General features: G+C 36.6%; 1 protein-coding gene across 7 annotated transcripts in view; it reads right to left on the reverse strand.

Annotated features, from left to right (window-relative positions):
* Positions 1-19,122, reverse strand: part of NRG1 (neuregulin 1) — a 228,912-nt gene that overhangs the window by 147,275 nt on the left and 62,515 nt on the right. For 5 of the 7 annotated variants that reach the window (XM_070459919.1, XM_070459917.1, XM_070459918.1 and 2 more), the window contains exons 4-5: positions 9,859-9,909; positions 7,851-7,901 (exon numbers count right to left, since the gene is read on the reverse strand). The exons of the other annotated variants lie outside the window; for them this stretch is intronic. In XM_070459919.1, the coding sequence (XP_070316020.1) occupies positions 7,851-7,901; positions 9,859-9,909 (102 nt within the window). The remainder of the gene's footprint in view (positions 1-7,850; positions 7,902-9,858; positions 9,910-19,122) is intronic. 7 annotated transcript variants of the gene reach the window in all.

Below are 19,122 nucleotides of genomic sequence, written 5' to 3' on the forward strand. Positions count from 1 at the left end.
GCCGTTCCAGCATTTCTTTGATGATTGAGTATACACAGCCTCTCTATTAAAGAAATGAAGTAAGTATCCAAGCAATGGCTAGAGGCATTATAATGCTAAAGGCATTATAATAAGAATAAGGCAGAGAATAGTGGGAGATGCTCACAGATGAACTACTGGAGACATTATTACCTCTGGGTTTTAGTGGTAACATCTATGAGGTTGATAAAGCTTCAATCAGTGTGAGTGCACACTTTTCAAAAGACCTGCTGACTGTTTTATGCAATTTTAAATGGAATGGACTAAGCATGCTTCTTTTCCTCTTCTTACTGGGAAAAAAAAATACCCTAATCAACATGCAACTACTCTAGTGAAAGAAACTAGTAATTTCTCAAAATCTACTTAATCATAGGTTTTTGAAAAAAATTCTGAAGTACTTTCTGGCTTTTAATTCTAAAGTCTGAACATTTTACCGATTTGAAAATGCTTCCCATGAACTCAGATTTGAAAACTGTAACCCATTTTTCTACTCTTTTCTACTTTCTTCAGAAGAACCTAAAAAAGTTTTGACATTAAAAGAGGGCATTCCTAAGAATGATGATAGTCAGTTCTTAGGTACTAATAAAGAGTCCTTCAAAAATATATTTCAGTTGTCTTCAATTTTCTCTTTATTTTCTTTACAAGGGTAAATTTGCTTTAATTTTGTCTGCCCAATTAAAAAATTTTCAATAACAGTTATTGCTAACTTTCCTTTAAAATTCTCTGTAAGCCCTATTTCCTGACTCTTCTAAATTTGTCTGCTCATCAGCTATAAAGGACCATGTTGGTTTTGCCTGGCCGGTCCACTTCCCCTCGTTTAGGTACAGAACCCTCCTCTCCGTAATGAACCCACAGCATGCAGTTAGTTCCCAAGGGACTGAGCCCATCTGTCCCACTAATCCACACACACACACAGCGGTGGATATCTGACCAACCCCTACCCAACTGGAGTCATTAATCTCCTTGGGATACAGTCATTATTTTAGGGGTAAGTATATGATGCAAGCAGAGCCAATCAGATTCTTCCTTAAAATCTGGTGTTCGGATAAGAAGTGGATTTTCTCTTCTTCTTAGATTATGAACCAAGAGGAAAGAGGCTCAAGATATGAGTAGCTATTCTCCTATCAGACAGAGAAAACCCACTAAGAACAAAGTTAACATATGTAGAGAAGCAAAGCATAAAGCCTGAGAAACCATCATATCGTATCATTTGAGCCTCTGGAACAAACTGGCCCAGTTTTATGTGCTAGTACACTCTGTCTATATTTAAGCTCTTTGCAGTTGAATTTCTGTCACCTGCAGTTGAGAAACTCCTAACTGAATCACCATCCATATTTCTTACTGCTTTATAACATTGTTCTTCAACCCTTTTTGAGGGGTGGGGGTGCTGTTTCCCATAGCATGCAGGTCTTTTAATAATAGATGGGCCTCTACTCCCATTTTTAAAAGATCCCTAGATAAGTTGGGGAAAAAAAAAAAAAATGAAGGCTGAAGAAATCCACCAAGTTCATCATTTACTTTGATAAGCAAACATTAAAATCCTGCTAGCTCTGTTTTCCTAAATGCTTTCTTTGTGCCTTTCTGACTCCATATTCTTGTCTTCATGTCACCACTTAATTTCCTTTTGATTCTTATATATAATCCACCTCACTGCTCTATTCCTAATGATTAAAAACACTTAATTATAGCTTTAATTCTTCTCTAAAAGCAAGAAAAATAGAGATGTCCTTCCCTCTCCCAGGTGAGATACAAAAAGATGGAGGATCTTTTCTAATGTTCAAGGGACTATTCCAATAAACCCCCCCCCCCCCAAAGAATGAAATACAGGAAAATAATTGCTTTGGGGCTGATAATTTTCTACTAACAAATATAGCTATCATACAAATGACATCTAGGATTTATGACATTATACAAGGCTTCCCTGATAGCTCAGTTGATAAAGAATCTGCCTGCAATGCAGGAGACCCAGGTTTGATTCCTGGGTCAGGAAGATCCGCTGGAGAAGGGATAGGCTACCCACTCTAGCTAGTATTCTGGCCTGGAAAATTCCATGGACTGTATAGTCCATGGGGTTGTAAAGAGTTGGACATGACTGAGCGACTTTCACATGACATGCAAGAGGAGGCTAAACAGTAATCAGCCTAGAATAAGGTCACACATCTACCCCCAACATCGACCACTGGCGAAGATTTCTGTTTGTTGAAAATCTGATTCCTATTAGCACAGTGGCTCCTATTCCCACCTCTGTAAATAGCAATGTTTTGAAACAGATAAATTCTCAAACTAACAAAGTCAAAGAGCAGGTCATTGGAATGATTCTAGGCTGTTTTCTGCCTCCTTTTACGGTATTAAAACTTTGAATTATGTTGCTAGTAACTCAGGGCTTTCCTGTCCATTTCACTACGTAGGAGATTGTAGACAGTATTATTATTTCACCAAAAGGCTGACTCTGAGATAACTGGTATAAGTGTGATTATATACCTAGACTCCATTTTGATGCTTTTTTTAAGAAGATCTCTTTTTTCCTTGTTTTTAAGAAGCTCAAGCTCCATGGATAGACTTAGAGACTGTCATACTAAGAGAAGTTAGTCAGACAGAGAAAGACAAATATCATATGATATCACTTACATGTGGAATCTAAAAAAAGGATATAAGAGAATTTATCTACAAAACCGATGTACAGATGTAGAAAACAAACTTATGGTTATCAAGGGGTAAGGGGTTGGGAGGGATAAACTGGAAGGCTGGGAATAACATACACACTACTATATATAAAAGAGATAACTGATAAGGATCTACTGTATAGCATTTAATAGTTCTCAGTACTCTGTAATAACCTATATGGGAAAAGAATCTAAACAAAAGTGCATATATGTATACGTACAACAGATTCACTTTGCTGTACAACTGAAAATACCTCAATAAAAATTTAAAACTTTTAACTATTAAAAAAAAAGAAGTTCAAGGTAGTTGCATGGATCCTGTAAGACTTTGTAATTAAAAACAACAACAACATGATTTAAATCAGATGATTCAGGTTTAAATTTCTGTTTTACCACTTATGTAGTTTTTGAATTTGGATATGTCAGAAATTTCTGAGTCTCAAGTTCCTTATCTGACAAATGGGATGAAATCTAGGTCATAGAATTACTGAATTATTGTGTGAATAAATGACTCAATAAATGAAAATATACCTTATAAAATTTAAAGTATGATACAAGAATCAGTTATTTATATATACACAGTACACACATATTTGTATGGGTCAAAAGGATAATTTTGTAACAGATTAATTTCAACGGAATACAAAAGGTTAAAGACAAGTTACTTATAAGCTTGATGAAATGTTTTATCAAGTAGTGGAATGCAATGAGGGACACTGAATGCCTTTAGAAAGGCAGAACTGAGGAATGATATTACAGTTGCAGGGAGTACAAGGGAAAGTTGTAAGGGAAAATGTAAGACATATTCACATAGAAAATGAAAGAACTGAGCATGAAGTCAGAATATGAATACTGTGACATACAAGCCCCGACTCTTTTCCAAGTCCCTATATTGCCCTAAAAATCTGTAACTAACTCTGCAGGCAATCAGGAAAGTGGAAGTAATACCAGTTGGGCAATCTCCATTGAAAGATTTCTCTTATTGCCAAAGAGCATGGCAATCTGTCATTCTCCACAAGACACAGAGTTACCACATCCTTGAAAAGACCATGTTTATAAAAATCTGGAAACACAGTTTGCATTCAATCAGAAGTAGCTCTTCAACCGTCACAGGACAGAGTTCATATTTGGTACCAAAAAAGATCTGAAGTTGGAATGCCATTTTTTCCCAGCTGAGAGTCATTTAGCAAAGGTCTGGGCAGTTCTGTCTCCATTTAGAGTAGGTCAGTCAGTTATAGATGAAGGGGGAAGTAAGAACCGTAGCTCTGAAGCTCACGAATGGACCAGTAGACCTGGTCCAATCTACTCAATCCAGAGCATCAAGCTATCTCCCAGGGAACATGCTGTAAATCTCATTATAACAGAAATGTTTCTGCAGACAAAAGGCATTCTTCCTTCAGCTAGCTCTTTTAGGTGCCAAATTAAAGACTGACTTGTTCATTTTGTTCAGAGATTTTAAAGGGGACTTTCTGGATAAGTTCCTTTCCAGTGCAGTCTTAGCTGAGAATATATATTATTTTGGAACAGACAGTGATTTCTTGGCATAGAACTTCCAGCATCACCATTTAGACTGAAAAATCATTAATCCCTTCCTGCTCCAACAGTAAGGATAATTTCTTATGTTGCTCAAATAAAATGGAAGGACTCCCTTCATTTCTACTTTCTTCAGAGACACGGTGCATTGTTCAGGTACTGGCCCTCTTCTGTCTATAGGGGAGACCATCTAAGTGCTAAACGATTCACGTTCATTTGTTCATATTAGGCTTCTGAGTATAGTTTAGGATAAACGTGATTATACCGTACACAGTAACTGAGTCTTAAGGACACTGAATCACTTGCCTAGGAATATGCAGTAATTAACAGCACCGGTATATAGACTTAAGGACGTGAGTCTATCCAATGTCTGTGTTCTTTTCATTTCCCTTCACCACGCTTTGATGGGTAACATAAAGATTAAATGGGCTCAGCTGGTTCAAGGCAATGCATTTACTTTCATCTACTACACATACTCTCAATCCACTTTGTATCAGTGACGACTTTTCCACCCATTCACAGAATCTCATTCCTTTGAATATTAAAGTCTTCTTTTTTTTTTTTTTTAAAGGCAACAAAATGTCATGTGTTACAACAGGCTAGCGGACTGCCTGGGTTTGAATCTTGCTTGAGAAACTTTAGACAAAATACATCAGTTTCATCATCTTAGAAATGCAAGAAGGTTTTATGAGAACCATGAACCATGCAAATTACCTTGTACAGTGCCTGGCATGCAGTGAGCCTTCAATACAGGTTTGCTATTACTATTACTATGATTTGAAACATATATTACTATTTAAGACTGTTTTCCAGAAAGTTTTCTTTATTTTCTTTCCTGTTATTATTCATTAGACTTTCTATTTTTGTTTCCCTCGTTTTTATATTAAATTGGAATGGATGGGACTTAATTCAGTAAAGTGGTTGGTATAACAGTTGTATTTTTTTATAGAATTTGACAAAACTGTCTGCAAAATGGGGTCACCAGCAGTTGGCAATTCAGAGAGAAATCATTAAGGTTTGTCCTAAACAATCCATTTACTTTTTTGCTGATGCTGTATAAAGGAGGAACAAGATAGCCCTACTGACTTTTGCAAATTTGAAGCTCTTCTCTTCTACAACCTGTCACTTATGTGTAATAGGACACTCATTTAGCAAAGTATTCATATGTTTTAAGTCACAGATGCGTCCTTTACAAAAGAATAACATAAAATGAAGGGAAATAATGCTATTTTTTTACCAAAAGATTATTATAAGACACTTTAAAAGAATTATAAATGAAGAACTCTAAAAAGAGTGAATGTATAATGCAAATTTCCAAATTCACAGAGGAAGTAGTTAAAATGAGCCTTACAAAGGGAAAGATTAGTATCATATCTTTGCTATTTCACCAATATTTATGAAATGCTAGGAAAAATAAATAGAAAGAGAGCAAAAGTGATAAAGTGTTTGCAGATGAAACATAAATCTCTTAAAATTTCCAATCACATACAGGGGTTTTACATGTCTCCTTTCTGGCTGAAACAAAGTGAAAAGAAACCTATTCAGGGCTGATTATTTCTGACCTGTGGGAACTTTTCCTGGGCCTTTGACACTTTTCTATATTTTGAATTTTTAAGTCCAGGGTATTATGATTGCTGGTTCTTCAAGTTTCAGCTCCAGCCTTTACTAAGCTGAGATATGCTTGCATCAGAGCCCTGCCCCAATGCAGAATTCCACTGAAATGGCCTTTGGAGGAGCTGTCACATGCTGCTCTGATTGTTCTCACCCAGCATGGACTTAGGACCCTACCACTATTGGCTTATATTTCCAAATGACAGAACATAACTTCATGAGATTAAAAAATGTACTCATTAAATGGATATAATATGACAAAAAAAATGTATTCATTAATCAACTCAGCAGTATTTACCAAGACCCCACCAGGAGGGGGCGTGCCATACGGAAATGGCCCATTGAAATGTTTTAACGCAATGGTACACAAAGCCTTCTTTCTTACTTGTAAACCCTGACCAAGTATCAGGAACTAATTCTGCTGAGAGTTAAAGATCAGAGTCAAATTTCAACATGACTTCTCTCTCCACAGTATTGCAGTGAACAGAAATGTAAACTAAGAGATTCATTTCAGTTCCCTAAGTATTTCTTCCATTCCCAAACTACTCGGATATACTTAAGAAACACATCCATCCCATTAATGATAGCATGAAGGGTTCCAATTACAAGAGTTTCTATAACTTCTTTCAATGAATCATGCAGGGGGGAAAATGATTCCCAGACAAAATGACAGAGAGAAAATTCTAGTGTTCGTGTTTGCTTAATAAACACTCAAAAATAGAAAACAAGGCTCAATATGATTTCTCAACACTAGTTAGCTAAAATCTACATAATTATTCTAATCTTTTTGTAATGAGAGTTAAATAACAAACATCCCAAACTCCCCAGAAAGTATTATCATTTTGGGGAATGGAATGCTTATCCTTAGGGGAAGTCGATCTAATCTGAGCATTTCCTTTCCTGTTTGATTTTACTAGATTATTGCCATCAATCCAGTTAAACGATGCTTTATCTAGTTAAAGTATAGTCAAAACATCATACTTATGCAATAAAAATACATTTACATCGTATTGTGACAGTCTGGGTATCACCATCCCAAATGGATTTTAAAATCAAACTGGATATTTAGACTGACTGGCAAAACTATGGAAATTGCCTCAAAGAAATACCTCCTTTTCAAGTATTTTATACCAGGCTGATAGAGAAAGGAAATTGTTCATTAAACACACTCTCTGGGCTGGAATAGAATAATTAGGAATATCTATGTAATGAAGAACTTAATAAACTGAGAAAGAGCTTTAAATAAAGAGCTAAAATCAGGGACAGAAAGACTATAGTTGTAAGTTTTATTTTCAAGGCCTGATACACTCCCCTGTTGCATATCAAAATTTAATTCTAGGCTATTCACAATTTATAAGTATCAAAACTATTTTTACTAGTCCTTGCTAACTTCTTAAGTTCCCCTGACACAGCGCAAAGCACCAATCAATCTAACAGTTGCAGACCTCCACAAGCACAAAGCACATTTCACATTAAACATTTGAAAACTAATCTGAGATCTTGCCTAGGGACTTGCTTTCAAACATTTTCATAATTAGTCACTTGCTATCAAATCTGAATCAAGGGCATCTATATATAGTTTCCATAATCCATCACAACAGACTTTATATGAGAACTGAGGAGCTTTTTGGAATAAAGGTCCCAAACAGGTGGGTATCACGCCTCAGGCAATTGCTGAAGGCATTATGATACACTAAAAAAAGAAGAGTAAAGAAACGAACAACTGACAATGTTCTCTGTTGCTCACCCAGAACTAGGCCTCAGAAGTGCTGCAGTTATACACCAACATTCAAAGACATTACATTACCTTAAAACTGTGTATGTATCTCAAGGGGAGGGGATATCTGGTCAATCCCAAGCAGAGCAGGAGTTCATTTCTATTCCAAACAGCAAACACCACATCCTATTCCCAAACTTGATACCCCATTCCCCAATAAGGATAGAGGAGAGATATGAACATGATCTTCAGAAGCAGATACTGTCTTGGGTTAAACACTAGTGAACAGAATATTTAAATATACTTACATGAAGAGGTATTTGTTCCTTCTGTTGATACTGATATTCTAATGGAAGACTCTATAAAAAATAAAAGTGGAATGAAGCTTTATTGAGTCATGCCACTGGGATTCTTAAATTAGAAATTTTGCCAGCCTTGGGTATCACCTAGAACAAGAGGTCTAGAAAATGGTGCAACAGAAAAGCTGAAAGCATCTCAAAGTCAAAGGAAGGTATATGCAATATTCAAAGAATAGTTGAATATCCCACAGAGGAATGTTTCTACAGTCTGGATACAAAGACTTCTGAAAGTTGCAAAAGGGGCTGGTCCATCTGCAAAGATACCCCTCCACACACCAAACTGCTCTTCAAATTTCCTAGAACCACTACTCTGAACAGATCCACACTCCAGGTAAGATAGACAATTCCTTTTCTTAGGTTGGTCTTGATTTTAAGAAACATGAAACCAAAGAGAACACTCTCCACATTCAGAGAGAATGAAAGGCAACTTTCATGCTTAGAGGGAAAAAAAGAAGGATGAAAATATTTTCAGGCAAACTGCTCTGCATAAACATTCTGGCCAAACACAATGCTGAATATAGTCCATGCAGGGTCCACTACAGTGATTACATTAGTATTGAACAAAATGTACTAAATAAATACATAATACAATCATTGGGGATGCACACCAGCTTGATTCTCTCAGATGGTAAGGCTAAAGGAAGAAAAACCAGTATTTAGGTAAAGCAGAGCATAAAGCATACCTCATGCAAAAAAAAAAAAAAAAAAAAAAGCATGAGACCTAAGGGTTTTTATGAGTAAGAACTAAGAACAACTCAGTATCAAAGAAGGATTGAAATTCAGCAGCCATAAAGTTATAAAGATTCAAGTCACATATCCGAAAATAATAGTTACAGTCATTCCAAATTCCCAAGGCAAGCACCCCATAAATCTAAAAGCTCAGATTTGTAACAGCACCTATTGGGGTCAGAAAATGAAGTCTGTACATTAAAGAAATGCCAGAGTGAAAGGTGAGGAAATTCAGAAACTCTACAAATTTTTTCTTATCTCCATCTCTCCATATCCCCTCTCTCTCCCACTCTTTTTCTGCTACTCAGAATAGTGAGATCCTCTTATACTCCAGGATCACACCACCTTACAACACAAGCATATGCCCTAAATATGATCAAAGTGGCCATAGAGAAAACTAGATTTTTTGATTTTGAACAATGACTTTGAAGAGAAGAGGCTAAACTGGGGAAGGTAAGATAGAAAATGGCTGTAAAATCACACGGCCTCTGAGATTAAATATTTATTTGTAAATATTCTAAAAGTTTTGTTAACTACATAATCACAAAGGATAAGAAAAAGTAAAAAAAATAAATTAAATTCACACCAGATGAATGACATTCATGGCTAGTGGAGAAATCAATGAATTAGGGCTATATATGGGTTAGTAGAGTTGGGTTTTAAGTAGCTAATAAATGCTCAGACCACAATTGCTATCAGCACATATTATAGGAAAGTGAGAAACAAACAAAACCAAACAAATCAAAGAAAAAAAAAGCAACAGCATTTTAAAAAGTCAGGCTTATAACAATGCTTCTGCCCAAGTTCAGTGACCCACAACTGAGCATTAAGAGCCCAAAGGTCAGAGGTCAGACAGTGATACATTATCCAGGAATGAACTGTGATGGATGAAGGAGGGCAGAGACCACTAAGAGAAGCACCTAGAAAGATATAAAAGCTGAAGTTACAACCCAGATATCTCCTTTCCTGGTCTAGTGCTCCTCAAGTTCCATTTAGGTTCCTTTTTCTCATGCATGCCTCTCGGGTCCAAGTTCAGACACACAGCAAGAACCATACTCCTTTAAGGAAAATCCAAAAAAGGCAGAATGAACTGGGGAAAAAATGTTGGAGCAGAAAACAGGAGCAGCTGAAATGTGGATGCGGAAGGGGTTCTGATTAGTAGAAGGAAGAGCCAGCTGTGATGCCTGTCGTTCTGGTTAGTAAAACTCGACAAGCTTATTTTCCTTACCTGAAGACACATACGCTGTCTCAGTTGAGGCTGGCATGCCAGTGGTGATCTCTGCAAAAAAGAAAAGTTGATAGGACATTACGATGTACAGTCAGGAGGCTGGGAGTCAGCTCCACAGCCTGCCTTCAAACCAAAAAAATGTGTTTAAAGAAGGAAGTATTGCAAGGAGGTGATGAAAGCTCCGGCTTTATCCACACAGAGAGTGAGAAATGCGAAAAAGAAGACTGTCCAAATAAGTAGTTTTTCTTTCTTGGGCAAAGAGCAGGAGATGGGCTGTGACAGAATAATTAGCAAGAAGTCCCTGCCCCCACTGCACTCGGTGGAGAAGAAAATCTAGCAAAGAGACTGTGGGCTCCTCTTCAGAAAGGAAGACAGAAATGGCAAAACCAGGAAAAATCAAAGCCGTGGGATCAAAGTTGTGGTCAATATTTTTAAATTAGAGATCTCTGGAGAATTCCACTTCTGCCCAAATCAAAAGCAAGTAATGTTTCTAGTTGGGATTGATGAAAAACATCAGGTTCTGGCATCAAACGCTACATAAAATTGCCAATGGTAATCATACAAGTGTCTTATCATTTCAGCTACTCAGGGCAGGGCACAGAGTAAGCAGGCAGCTTCCAACTCAAGGAAATGCAGAATTGACCTGCACACCTCTGGACACACTATCATTGTGAGGATTGTGACAGTGTTGTTCAAACTTTGATTCGCTTTCTAACTGCCTTTTATGATGGCCTGAAGGATGAATATGTTGTCTAACTCTGTACTCATTCAGCTCTTCTGCAAAGAGCTTCAGTTTGTTAAAATCTGATGTTTTCAGTAAGGCAAAGGTTTATGAAGCCTGGCAAGATATAGAGATGCAACAGTGGATATTATTCAACCTTCACTGTGTGTATTATTATTGTCATGCATTATTGTCAGATGACTTAGTGATATTCTATTATTCACTATTACTAGCCAGGACAAAAAGAAAAGTAGAATCTTTTAAAAAGATTTTTAAAAGTTACTAGAGTCTACTAAAATCCAGTGTTGCTTAGTTGCTAAGTTGTGTCTGACTCTTTGGTGACCCCCACGGACTGTAGTCCGCCAGGCTCCTCTGTACTAAAATCGTAAGTATGCCATATATTATCATTTTATGTTGGAATTAACAGCCTGTTAATCATGTAGTTGGAAAAGTTCATGACCAATATAATCATCTTTAAATACAGATGACCACTTAGGGTTTCCCTGTTAGAAGTAGACCAGTAGGTAGGATGAATTAATTTAAGTGGCAATATTTATTCAAGTTCAGAGGCCCGAAGGATAAATGGTTTGTGGAATTGGGAAAAAAAATGGTTTCTGAGATTCAGTAGGTATGTTTAAGAATAAGCATCAAGTTAAATGAGTATATATAAATATCAGAAATACATCTTTAGTAAGACCAATTATATTTTCTCTCTTGCACATTAATATGGACAGTCCTCTCTAATGAGGCATTAGGAAGACAAACCACTCAAAGTGCAAGATTATCAAGCCACCAGTCACCTACATCAGCTCTCATACCTACTGAAAATGGGACAAAGTCAAAGGAATCCATATGTGAGGATGTATAATGTTCCTGGGACATTCTCAAGCAGCAACCACTAAAGAGGATATTGTTTTTTTGTTGTTTTCAGTTAAGCCATGCACCATGTGAGATCTTAGTTCCCCAACCAGGGATGAAACCCACGTCCTCTGCATTGGAAGCGCAGTCTTAACCACTGGGCCACCAGGGAATCATGACCCCTTGACAGGAAAGCCATTGGCGTTATCCTCTTTAGAGTTAACCTGCTGGCAATGGATATAAAAGATGGGGTCTGTAAAATCTCTCTTTCTTGGACATTTATTTCTTGGCTCTGTAGAAATAGTTTTATTAGATCTCCTCTATCATTTCATAATATACTTGTGGACTAAAAGATATAAGTGGTATATAATACCAGTCAATTATGTTAAACTAACACGTCTGCCTGTACCGTGTTTGTCATTAGCCTGAATAGGAAGGCCTTTAAAATTGATTTTTTATGAAAGCCTTTGAATACATCTTGCTTGGTATTATACTCATTCAGTAAAATATTTAATTAGCACTAAGTGTGAACTAGACCCTGTTGCTAAGCCCTAGCAAGCAATCACCCTAGGTAGAGTTAAACCCTTAGTAAAACTGCAATATTACACATGCCTTAATGAGGTCTGAATGTTAAATAAATTGTATACTCACTTTAAAAAATAAAAAATAAAGAGGATACTTCAAGTTGGTAATATGGCAATACCTTGTTTCTGAAGTGGGTACAACTAGCTTTCTTGATATGGGCCGCAGAAAATAAAAATGTTCCTTTTGGGGGAAAAAAATCTAATTGAAGAAAAATCTTATCAAAGGTTCACAGCATTTGTCTTTTTCTATAACTTTCCAAGCAAGTACCCACATGGGGAGTGATGCTTCCTCATTCTGTGCTTGGACTCATCAGTGACACAACAGTCAGGCAGAAGCAGGAAGTTCAGGGTCACAAGAATTGGGCCAGAGTCCCAATCCTAGTATGAAGATCAAGACTCTTTTAAAATTTATTTTTGACAAACCAAGTAGTTGTTCACTGTGACCTTACAAAACAAACCAAAAAAACCAAATAAAGAAACCCACAAACCAAGATTCAGAGCTATTCTATCTCCAGCATAAAAGATATCTCAATGGGAGGAAAGGTTAAAAATATTTCCTTTTTTAATTGAATGACACATAAAACTACCAGAACAGGAGGTTAGTACAAAAATGTATCTACACACAGACAACTTAAAATAACCTCCTTTCCCAAAATTAGATATTTATCCTGGAGACCTTAAAAATATCTTTAGTGATTATGGTTTCAAATAAAAACCTTTTGAATTATCTTGGACGTACTACAAGCTGATGGGCTTCCCCGGTGGCTCAGTGGTAAAGAATCCGCCTGCCAATGCAAGAGATGTGAGTTTGATTCCTGAGTCGGGAGGATCCCGTGGAGGAGGAAATGGAAACCCACTCCAGTATTCTAGCTTGGAAAATTTCGTGGACAGAGGAGCCGGGTGGGCTACAGTTCATGGAGTTGCAAAGAGTCAGACATGACTTAGTGACGAGATAACTACAATCTAAGAACTTGTACACATCTATACTAAAAGAATCTTGTTAATAAAAAAGTTAATCTTTTTGATTAAAGCCACTAAGGAAATATTTTTATGTGTATTTGGGGTAGAATGTACAGACTGAGCAAACAAGCTTTTGTTACAGTGGTGATTGAAAGTAATCTTGTAACAATTACAGATTTTTAAAAAATTATCAAGTCCTGCAGTCTCCTTGATATTTAAGCAACATATTTTCCCTGAGTAATTTGGTAAATTTTGTTAATTGATAAAGGACACCCCCTTCATTAGTGCAAATTAATAAAGACTTAGAATCATCAAGAATTGAACACAACTGAGCAGTTTATGCTGCATAGACAGTAAACATATGGAACATTAATGTATTTGTAATGTTTTCTTGTTTAATAAACTGGATCTGGTCTCAAGAAAAAGTTGCCCTGTCTTAAAAATAACACCTTCTGGAAAGGAGTTTTTCTAATTATTATGTATGCATGACTTGCATGAGAATTCATCATGAGCACAATATACTAAATATAACTATTTAGCAAAATACACATAAACAAATACAAGCATACATATGATGTGTCTGTGTGTATTTAAATATCCAATTATGTGACTCTTTATTATTCTAAAATTATAGGTCATTACTGTACATTTGAAAATAGTGATAAAGTATTTATTTTTAAAGATTTAAGAGGGGCATACTTATTTATTAGCACTAGTAAAAATGACTTCACGAACATATTTAAGCTCATAATGAGTGTTAGTTTTAACACGTTATTGACTGGGGGATTTTTGTAGAAACTAATGCCTGTGGCCTGCGATTTGTTATGTAAGCGGATATTGAAATGTCTCCAGTCAATAACATTTGAGTAACAAAAGACACTTTAATATGTTTCTAGTCAATAATGAGTTAAGCAATTGAGAAATTTTGGAATTAACAAATGGCATAGAGGCAGGATGAATACTATGCATTGAAAAGAGAGTGCTTTTCCACTCAAAGTTCTCTTCCATACTATCCTTCATGGGAATCCTATGTAATGCAATATACATGGAGATTGCTACACAAACTATGTACTTCTTAGTATCACTATAGGTTGCTGCTATAGTCAAAGATCCATCTAGTCAAAGCTATTGTTCTTCCAGTAGTCGTGGACAGATGTGAGAGCTGGACCACAGAAAAGGCTGAGGATCGAAGAACTGATGCTTTCGAACTGTGGTGCTGGAGAAGACTCTTGAGAGTCCCTCAGACAGCAAAGAGATCAACCCAGTCAATCCTAAAGGAAATAAATTCTGAATATTCATCAGAAGGATTGATGCTGAAGCTGAAGCTCCAGTACTTTGGCCACCTGATGCGAAGAGCCAACTCACTGGAAAAGACACAGATGCTGGGAAAGATTAAAGGCAAAAAATAAAGATGGCGACAGAGGATGAAATGGTTGGATGGAATCACTGACTCAATACTCAATAAGTTTGAGCATACTCCCAGAGATAGTGAAAGACAGGGAAGCCTGGCGTGCAAGTGGTTCACAGGGTAAAAACTTAGCGACAGAACAACAACAACATAAGCTGTTCACCAATATCATGGCATTTCTAACAACACTGTCAATGTGGGTTATCCATATGAGCCAACTTTTTAAAGGATCAATTGGTACATTAATCAAATTTTGTAGAAATAATTTTTTTTTCTGCTCATCTAAAATGAAACAGCTATTTTATTGCCAGGAGCCCCATGGCTCCTATGGGATCTTGAAACTCACTCAAATAATTTTTCTCCTGATTAAAATAAGAAAACCTAGTAGAAGATATGATTGATTAGCTGTATAGTCTCCTGTATTAATCTCTGAAAAGACAGCAGTACTTAATTAATTTGAAAACTAGTTAGGTCTATTATTCTCTTCCCTAAGCTGATGCCCAGGAGTGTTTAAGAGCTCCTTAGATATGAAGTCATGGCTAAATTAATGTTTCCTCTATAAAGACCAAGCCAAATAAAATACAACTGAAAATGAACATATAGCACAGGGTCTATTTGAGCATGGTGTATGTGGCCTTTTAAACCACTATATTTGAATTCATGAAAAGAACTAACCTATAATCTATCATGTAATGATGACTGATTTTGTATCCTTCTTTGTAGGAAAACTCAAATGGACTTTGTTAGACTGACATAGTCTCAGAAATCATTAGCAGACTGCATAGGTTTATATATGCTTCTGTATGACAGGTTCTTATTTCCAAATAAGGCAGGGGTTAAAAGGCATTGGAAAAGGCAGAAAACATACAAATTTCCAAAATGCTTAAGAAAATGACCAGCCAAATATTCTCTTCTAAATGTTTGAAAACATTGGAAATCGGGTCATTGTTTCACTCAAGCATATAATGATTCAAGGGGAATTTCTCAGAGAATTTCTCAGTCTTTTTGTATTATTTCATTTATATTTAGTTGCTAATCTAAGCAGATCTAAACAGTGAGTTTCATTTTAGGATGTTTATAACATTAGATGGAAGGTCTTTATGATCTGTGCTAATTTCGTTCTAATAGTTACATAGCTGTCATAATGGGATTAAAAATAGTGTCAAACAACAAGCTCGACTGGCTAAATTTTTCTTTTTCTCCTAAGGAGAAAAGAAAACACAGTCTCTCAAGCATTTTTCCCCCTAACTCCTTCCATTTCTCTTAGAATCTTGTCTTAAAATATGTTCTAAACATCTTAATGCAAAGAAAGCACTGGTGTGAGAATTTAAGTAAATCACAAGAAATCCTTTGCACGGAGCTAGGATAATTAGCTCAGGGCTGTATTCCAGGATCTTTCATCAAGGCAACCTATGTAGAAATTATCAAGCTATAGTCATGTATTTAATGGAGAAATATGGGAGAGATGAGTGAGACCACACAAAACAAGCAAAATGACTAATATTCCACAGACAACATAAAATCTCAAGAGGAGTTTGACATTGTATAATATTTTGGCAACATGTTCTTATTTTTAAGACTTTTTTTCCCTAACAGTCTCACCATGGTGGGGGGGTGGGGGAGATTATTGAGAATTCTACTCTCTCCGCCCAAGTCAAGGGTAAATACATATCTAAGAAGAGATGGTTTGGCTGAGTGACAGCTTATAACCACAGTAGAGCATTCTTTTTCTCTCTGAAAGAGTGTTTCTGTGCAACCTCTGCCCAGAATCTTGGAAGACAGGAATTTGACAACATGAAGGTAGTGAATTTGAGTCCCTGGGAGCTCAGGATCTGAGACTTCTTGGATAACCAACCTTGAGCTGAATATAGCAAATTCATAGATCACAGTAGAAGGGGGTGAACATCAGAATGAGTATGTATTTTCCTTCTGGTGGTGCTACAACCAAGCTGCTGAGATGCAGGGAGAAAAGAGCGTTTCCCAACGTGCAGAATGCTCTGGCCCTGTCTGGCCTGGTGCCTGAGAGTACAGGCTCTGATGAACTGCACAGCTGACCCACAGCCTCGGAAAAGAGGAGCATTTCTAGGCAGCCATGTTTCCGGCTTCACTCTCCTGGGCCGGGCCCATGGTGGGGACCTGGGCAGAACACGCTGATGAGCTGTAAGCTCTATGGATCTTTGGGTGTGATCAGATCTGCCAGTCAGATTCTTGCTATGGGGAATCTGATTTGGCCCCTGAGGCAACAATCACACAGTCAGAGCCAAAAGTGACAAGCTGCCTTCAAAAGAAACATGAAGAAGAATATGGCCAAATGGAACCGTAATCAGGTCAAAGTTTGGAATTACAAAGGAGCATAAGTGAAAGCAGGTTAGAAAATACAAGAAAGAGTCAGAGAGTCAAGAATGTATCTGGGCACCTCAAGGGCAGAGACTTGAGAGGGAAGTCAAAAATTCCTGATGCTTAAACTTGTAAAGACACCCCAGGTACCATTTTCTCCTGGAACCCCAGTTATAATGAAGCTCTAGTTCGTCCCAGTGGAATCCCTCTCTTTCCGCCTCACACCATTTTTTTTTTTTTCCAGTTTTCGTCCTTCACAAATCGAAGAATCTACCTTAAATATTCACAAACACATAGTCTGGTATTGAGTAAGCTGTACTGAACCAGGACGTAAGGAATTTAAAACAAATCTTAGGTCTCCACTTCTTTTTAAATACAATGAGAAGGTTGGATATGGAAGAACTAGTCTTAACATTCTAAGAAGAAAATAGAAACAACCACCTTGCACAGTAATTGAGATTCTTCATTCCTCCCTTCTAGTCCTTACGGAATTTTAGTTGATTGTTTAAGGATGATTTCCTTACAATATTTCATGACCTTCTCTTTTTTCTTGTCAGGTAAAAAAGATTGATTATCCAAAACATCCCTATTTTCATTTCTCTACACTTTATAGTTGGTCAATACTACATTCAAATTCGAGATCAATTCTTAAATAAATTAATATGGAAAATAAGCTGAATATCTCTCCCATGAAAGGGATGTGAAAAACAGTTATTATCAAAACTTCAGCACTCCCAAATTAATAAAAAGAAATCCTATGAGTTTTTGCCAATAAAATAGTGGTAAGTAATTCACTGCTTGATACTGTAATTCAGAAAATGTGGAATATTAAATATAATCCTACTGTAAGCACTCAGTAAAACTATGACACTTTAATTCTATTTTCCTGGGACTTTACAATATACATAGCTACACAAATCTAATCCAAGTGTTCAAATATAATTCAGTAGCCTTTACCAGGAGAAGATGTACTGAACCAAGTCACTGACAAACTGAGAAAAAGCTATTAAACATGGTATTATAGAAAGAAAAAATTAGTCATTGAAATTTCAAATTTGCATTTCTAGTTGCATCCTATAAAAGTCCAAGTGGAACAAAATAACACAAGCAAAACCCTGTTGCTTTACTGATGCTGATTAAAAAGTAAAGTGATGTTATATTTACTGACATAAATTTTAAATGGCTTTTACATTTTAAACAGTAAACATGGCCCGTAAAAATAATCATGGAAACCAGTTTTCACTGTTGTTTTTTACTTTCTGTGGAGAGAGGTATTCAAAATGAAAGAAATGAACTTTGATTACACTGCAATAGAGCAATGCATTGGGAAGTCCACAGAAGACTAGGAATTAACCTGAATATTTCCTGAATATTAACCTGAATACTCCCAACCCTGTTCCATATTTTTATCTCACTCCCTTCTCCCTATCCTGTTATCAACTGAATCAAACCACATCAGTCTCCTAAGGAGTTAACCCCTAAGAGTACTTTTCCTCTTCCCTTGTTGGGTCTGTAATTTTGTCTTATCACTTTTCAGAGATCAGGCCTTTGCAGTGGGCATTCTTTCTCATCACCTGCCTAGAAGTGGTGCAATTATGCTTGGTTTTATAATAGATGACAAGGCTTGTGAAGACAGCAGTCTAGTGCCAACATCCAAAACAGCACCAAAGGTTTCAAAGTAGCATTTTATTGTTTCAAGAGACTTAGATGCTCACTGCTAGCTCGTCATCAGCTTCTATAGATGACTCCATCACTTTGTGGAGTACTAACGGATCGTGGACAGAGAGACACCAGCTCTGCCCTTCCTTTACCCTTCCTCAGATAACTCAGAGGGGTTGTCAGAGGATAGGGGGCACCTTCTGTCTCCAACTTATTTATTTGTTTAACAAATAGCCTCTGACACTGCTCTTAGGAAAACCGAAGCTGAAGCCTATATAAATGCTTATTTATAAAGCCTATACAAGTGAGTTAAAAATGTTTTGCCTCTAAGACTCTCTTGATTTCTGAATTAATGGGCTCAAAAAAACCCTGATAAGCTTAACTTTCTACTACCTAGAGCCAGACATATTGAAAACATATATAAGAACATAAAATTGCCAGGACTAAGTCACGATTGTATTCTGTTTACACACACACAATGTACATATATTCATACATAATACACGTTAGTATGAAATATATACAATATATATTCTGTATATAAATTATATATACATATATACATGCATACATATTCTGTTTTGACAGAGCAAAAAACTTACCTGCTGTCCCTGACTAACCTAAAGTGGAGGTATAATCTCTTTCTTTCAGCAATCCATTCTGTCTCTGCTGTTCATGATATGATTCCAATCCTTTTTGAATAATCTATGTATATTTCAGGTCTATTTCACCTTATG

Source organism: Odocoileus virginianus, chromosome 32, assembly GCF_023699985.2.
Source record: "Odocoileus virginianus isolate 20LAN1187 ecotype Illinois chromosome 32, Ovbor_1.2, whole genome shotgun sequence".
Classification (NCBI taxonomy): domain Eukaryota; kingdom Metazoa; phylum Chordata; class Mammalia; order Artiodactyla; family Cervidae; genus Odocoileus; species Odocoileus virginianus.